Here is a 6702-nt window from a genome sequence, read left to right as displayed (position 1 = left end):
ACATATATAAATGTGTCTATATGTATGTATATATATATATATATATATATATATATATATATATATATAAACACACACACACAAGCACGCAAACATAATCTCAAAATACTTAGCTCTTTATCCAAAGGAACTCATACGAATCTACTATCTACCTTTCTAACTATTAGCCACTTATCTCTTTTATTCTCTCTCTCTTTCTATCTATCTATCCATCTTTTATCTATCTATCATCTGCCTTCATGTTTCATTTGAAAATTTTCAATAATTCACATACTGTTTCACTTATATGAAAAGTATCAAACAAGTCAGGATAAAAAATCCAAAGGTGTAATAAATCCACTGACGATACAAACTAGGTATAGATAGATAGATAGATAGATAGATAGATAGATAGATAGATAGATAGATAGATATTCATTTATTTATTTATGTATATATATCCACGTGTATATAAAACTTGACCCCAAAAAGCAAAGACAAAAAAAAATGAAAATATGTTACTAAATGCAGCATATCAAATGACTGAGAAGTAAAATAGGAATACTTTTTTACATTAAATGATAAGAAAAAATACGCTAAATATTTTTTTATATCGCTTTAAATTAGGAATTTAAATATTGATGCTATCACCAATGAATTTCTGAAATGCAGAAGGCTGCTGGGACCCAGATGCGCAGACATAATGATAATATATGTGCTTGGTAATCTGATTGACCTATTTAATGTGCAGCATTATTTGACACATCCTTGCCCAAAGAGCATTCATTCCATCCTGACAAACGGAGCCCTGTGAGGAGTCACAGACAGTAGGAAAACGTCCTTTCATCTATTTCACTAAATACCAATAATTGAATAATTAATGCAAACCTATCCATTGAATAAGATTCCGATACAAACTGTATAAATCATCCAAGTAAAATCATACTGGTAAATCAATAAAATAACTTCGCACTAAACAGATAGACAGGGCAACTCTCCAGGACCTATGTCATCCATGCATTCAGTTTGATTGAGTTAATGAAGAAGAGAGAACACATCCTTTTGCATTTTTTGGACTGAGGCCATTTATTAAAGCTCAGTTTTAAATACAATTATGTAGCAACTTTAAATAAAAATGACCTTTTATTTCATTGAGCTCAGACATTGAATTTCTCATATACGTTCTTGTCTATTAAGCTTTGAAACACTTGGCACAAAAGTATATAAATTAATTCATCAAAATGTCAAATTAAAATTTAAAAAAAAGGAAAATTCATGTCACTTTCTTCCACCTGTAACACAAGATAAATAAATACTGAAATGTAACACATGAAGGAACCACTTTCCTCACACAACATTCCATATGGAGCAACAAGGTGCACAAAATTGTGTAAAAAAGACCCCTAGACTTTCACTCCCAACAGGTATTACTATTATTTCTTGCAAGCCATTGACATCCTCAACAAAATCTGGAGCGACGTCCTACAAAGTTCAGACACAATAAAAAATACAAATGATTTCTATCCTTGCACTGTTAAGAAGTCTTTGTAATTAAATAAGTCTATATTTCAAGTGTTTTCCTGGCTCAGAATCATGAAATTCAAGAATTCAAGTGCCTTGATTTTAAAAGTGTAGTCTTAAATGAACATGATCTCTAATAATACCAACATTATTATTAAGAGTTCATCAGAATAAGCAGCGTTTCGGCGACATGATGCAATCATTCCACACAGACTGATGTCATTTGGCCACAAGTACCTAGAAGAAGAAGTGGATTAGATGCCATGAAAACTTCGCTGAGGTCTGGTTACCGTTCTTGTCCATCAATGGTGAAAGAAATAAGAAAATGAAATCAAATATTCTAATAACCAATGTAACAGGACTGGCAGAGGAGATCACAATGGAGAAGCCTCAGAAGTTCTTCCCAGTGACTACTGTGTCACCTTCTTGTGGAGTTGTCCCTGGTCTAGGTGGCACCGAGTCCTGGGCACCTGGTGGGATCAGCTCAGCTACCTAGGTTGCAGCTTTTCGTGCTGTTAAGGCTTGTCAGTACACTGTTTGCACAGACTGGAGGACACGCTGTTGAAGAGGGCACATTTGTCCGGGCAGGAGCTGGCCACGGTGCTGAATGGGTACCCGGCGCTGGCAGCCGCTTGCTCGTAGGCGCCCAGTGCAGGATGAAGAGCTGCAGCAGCGGCGGCGGCGGCGGCAGCGGAGCTGGGGATGGAGGCAGCAGAGATGGCCTGACCTTGGTTGAGATAAGCCACCAGTCTTCTCATCTCCTCCAGCGCCTGGGCTTGCATGAGGATGTAGTTCTTGGCTAGGAGCAGGGTGGCGATCTTGGAGAGCTTCCTCACTGAGGGGCTGTGGGCATAAGGGATGACGGCTCGCAGCTCGTCCAGGGCGTCGTTCAGATCGTGCATGCGTCTCCTCTCCCGGGCGTTAATATTCAGCCTCAGGGCTTTCTGCTCTTTAGACTTTTTCCCTCCACCGGGTCCTAAGGGCGCATCTGACTTCATCCCGGGCTGGGAGGATCTGTGGTCTCCTGGCCTGAGGACCAGCTCACAGCGGCCATCACTGTCATCATCGGGGCTCTGCTCCTCTCCCCCGCTGCTCTCCGCCATGGAGGCTAACCCCCTGCCTGCACCGTCTGCCCCGTACGTGGCGCACATGCTGGCAGCCGCCAGCGCTAGAGGGTCTCCGGTTGCCCCCGGTGGGAGCGCGGAGGTCTGGTGGTGGCGCAGCAGATCTGCCGGGTCCGGGCCATCGTAGCAGTGCAGCGGGGAGCGGTCTCCTGGCTGGGACAAGTCCAGACCCTGCGGGGAGCGGAAGGCAGACTCCATCCTCTTAGCGCCCAGAGTCTTGTGGAACAAGTCCTCTTCTGCCAGTTTCAGCGCCCTCTCCATGTCCCGGGTGTGGGGAAGAACTTCTGGCGGGGAGACAATCGCCGAGCGCCGGCAGCTTCTCCTGCTGCCTCCTGGAGGGCTCAGCTGCTGCTCCTCTCCGGTGCTGGGCTGGAGGAGTGAGGAAGTCGCAGGGCTCCCAGGTTCTCCCAGGTCCTCGGTTCTCCCAGGTCCTCAGCGCTCCCAGGTTCTCCCAGGTCCTCAGCGCTCCCAGGTTCTCCCAGGTCCTCAGCGCTCCCAGGTTCTCCCAGGTCCTCAGCGCTCCCAGGTCCTCAGCTCCAGCCTGGGGTCTTCTGCTCAGGCATTCTCACACCAAACAAGCTCCTGCGCCGTTTATCTTGCTTGGATTCACCTTCAAGAGATTTCTGGAGCCATCAAGCCTCAGCCTCAGACGGGGGAGTCTTTACATCATTATCTCTGAGTAGGTTATTATGGAGAAGACTCGCCTGTTGGGACACAGCTTTCTACCCAATCAGGTTAACGTTTTAATTAATAGGATTAAACCGGTAACAAACAATCCCAGGCGCTCTCTGGCCTCAGTCTTGTGGCTGCACTGAAGGCAGCAGCAGCATCTAGAGCTTTATACAAGGAGCTGCTCCATTATTCTCGGCGCCATCTGTAGACACAGCTCAGCGCATATGTTTGCAAGACGCTGTGTCCTGTTAGGAACCCAACAACTGCCTTTAGCTTGACATGTGTGGCGACTTTCACTCATCAATGAGCACAGTAAAAGCCCCACTTAGAGGGAAGGAGGAGGATGCTCCTTCTGCAAATTACAAAACTGCGCTACACGGTTCCTCCAAGACTTTCCCAGCAAGAGACCGAAGTGTCAGAGCCTCCTCAGCACCAGGTTATATAGAGGCCTCCATGGCGACTTTATGGGGTGTAGATCTTCATCTCGGCTCCTCTGGAGTCTATCACACAAACGACTTATTCCTCTTTTTATGAGGAGCTATGGGGGCTGTTGTCCAGAGTTATAGAAGGCGGAGGATCAGGAGACATGAAAGCAGTGAAGTTTGCAAATAATCCACCTTAGCACTTTCTGACTGTACTTTATGTGGAGGGAGAGTCTCGGGCAATTTTATGAGTGAATCTGCAATATTGCATCTGAGCTGAAACTTGTTCTCAGAAGTAAGTTATAGGAGCACTAGGCTTCACTCTAGCTATATATCTGAGGAGGAGGTAAATGTCTGTATATACAGGGGATAGGAAAACCTTAGAATAAGGAGTCAGCAGATATGTGCAAAGATTGCATTCATTCAAGTACACAGAGGTATGCAGATTCCCATACACATGATGATACTGATGTATATAAGTGTGTGTGTAAGTGTGTGTGTATATATATATATAGATACACACACACACAAACCTATACTAACACACACTAAACCTATAGATACCAAACCTACACACACAGAACAAACTTTTACAAACACACTAAACATACACACACTACACACACCAAACCTACACACACACTAAACGTACACAGACACTACACCTACATACACCATACACACACACACACACACACACACACACACACACACACACACACACAAACCTATACAGTCATACACACTAAACCTACAGACACCAAACCTGCACACGCAGAACAAACTTTTACAAACACTAAACATATACCCACACTACACCTACAGACACCACACACCAAACTTACACACACAATAAATGTACACACACCACACCTACATACACCACACACACACCAAACCTACACACACACTAAACGTACACACACACTACACCTACATACACCATACACACACACACACACACACAAACCTATATAGATATACACACTAAACCTACAGACACCAAACCTACACACACAGAACAAACATTTACCAACACACTAAACATACACACACTACACACACCAAACCTACCCAAACACACTAAACGTACACACACACTACACCTACATACACCATATACACACACACAAACCTATACAGACATATACACTAAACCTACAGACACCAAACCTGCACACGCAGAACAAACTTTTACAAACACTAAACATACACCCACACTACACCTACAGACACCACACACATCACACCTACATACACCACACACACACACACCAAACCTACACATACACTAAACTTACACACACTACACATACATATACCACACACACAAATCCTACACACACTAAATGTACACACACACTATACCTACATACACCTCACACATATCAACACACCAAACCTACACATACACACACACACATACAAACTGAACATTCAAACACCAAACCTACACACGCACACCAAATCTACACACATATATACACACGCACACACTAAACATACAGACACCAAACCTACGCACACACCAATCCTACGCACACACCAATCCTACACACATACCAAACCTACACACAGCAGGCCTGTACACAGACATATACATGCACACACACAACAATGTTCAGCAGTTACTTGGTAAAATAGCATTAGCTGTGAAAATTTCTCTGATTTACAGATTATTAAAAAAAAAATGCAACTATATTATGTCAGAAATGTTGCAAAGATCAAAAAACAAAATAAAACATGGTTATAATAAGGAAATGTTTACTACTTATTCAGTCCGAATTCTAAAAAAAAGTGAATCCCAGTCATTTGATTCAGGCCTCAGACTTCATAAATCAATTCTGCTATCATTAGTCAAAATTATTATTTTTTACTAGGTGGCGGCCAATGGGGCACTCTTTTCTCTTTTATGGGACTTATCTTGTGGGACAGTGATGCATCTTTAAGTGTGCTTTCTTTCACTGAAAATTGGCCATTGGCCGTAATCATATCGAAGTCTTCCCCTTCCATATTGCTTCTCTTTAGCCGCCATACACATTAGATGGCTGTCGGCTGTTGGCTGAATTATACTTCGTCCCATCGTTCAGCACTCGGTCTTCTCGGCAGTCATTGATGTGTATGGGAGTCTTAACCCTTGTTTTTACTTGATAAAATGCTTCTACACGCATGTAAATTCTCCAAACCTGCTCTGTGAGACTTTGTAAATCCAATATATTCACCATTAAAGTCTCCACAGAAGCTGTTTTACAGTTTTGTCAAACTCTTTAAGCACAAATCGGTCTATATATTTACCCCCTGCCCCTTCTCTATTCCTTGCAAACAGAGGCTTAACCTGAAGTTCTGGACCACCACAGTTGTAAAACAGCCCTCGCCAACCATTTATAATACTGCATTTTTGTAATGTGGCTTATGGGCCTTTGGTCTCCTCCAGACACCATGACCTAAGTTGGACTATTATGGCATCCCATACACATTACCTGCCGATATCGATGGGCACAGCTGACAGTCTAATGCATATGGGGTGCTGGCCAACTGAGTATTGCTGGAGATGTTGATCGGGCATGTCCGATTTTGGATTACTGATCACACTGTTTTCCCAGACATAAGCACCCGGCCAACATGTCAGGGGAGCGCTTGGCCGAATGAGTGCTCCTGCGTATGGTAGAGACGGCTGATATGTCTGTAGGTCAAAAGATTGACTGAAGCATCGTTCGTCCAACAGCCATCTAATATGTATGGCCACCTTTACCTCTGCACACCTTATGGCTAGGTGCATGTCTGAAGATTTTCAATTTTGGGGAAAGTAGCAAATGATAAGAGTGAAATGGTGATCATATTAGTTTTTCAATAACAGGAATAACTAAAAAAAAAACCTGCTGCAACATTTTTAAAAACTGGCCAGAAAAATGTCAACAATATATTTGGTTATCACTTGGGCTGAATGGATAACTCTAGTGGGCATGCCTTCTGGAACCAATCAT

At 43.1% G+C, this 6702-nt stretch overlaps 1 protein-coding gene across 1 annotated transcript; it reads right to left on the bottom strand.

Moving 5' to 3' along the window:
• Positions 1 to 1047: 1047 nt before the first annotated feature.
• On the bottom strand, positions 1048 to 3801 carry BHLHE22 (basic helix-loop-helix family member e22). Its single transcript, XM_077270579.1, has one exon. The coding sequence runs from the start codon at positions 2883 to 2885 to the stop codon at positions 2016 to 2018; it is 870 nt and encodes a 289-aa protein (XP_077126694.1). The 5' UTR covers positions 2886 to 3801; the 3' UTR covers positions 1048 to 2015.
• Positions 3802 to 6702: the final 2901 nt, after the last annotated feature.

Source organism: Ranitomeya variabilis, chromosome 6, assembly GCF_051348905.1.
Source record: "Ranitomeya variabilis isolate aRanVar5 chromosome 6, aRanVar5.hap1, whole genome shotgun sequence".
In the NCBI taxonomy this organism is placed as follows: Eukaryota; Metazoa; Chordata; class Amphibia; order Anura; family Dendrobatidae; genus Ranitomeya; species Ranitomeya variabilis.
Note: the sequence above shows the minus strand (reverse complement) of the source record. Positions and strands in the feature narration are given on the sequence as shown.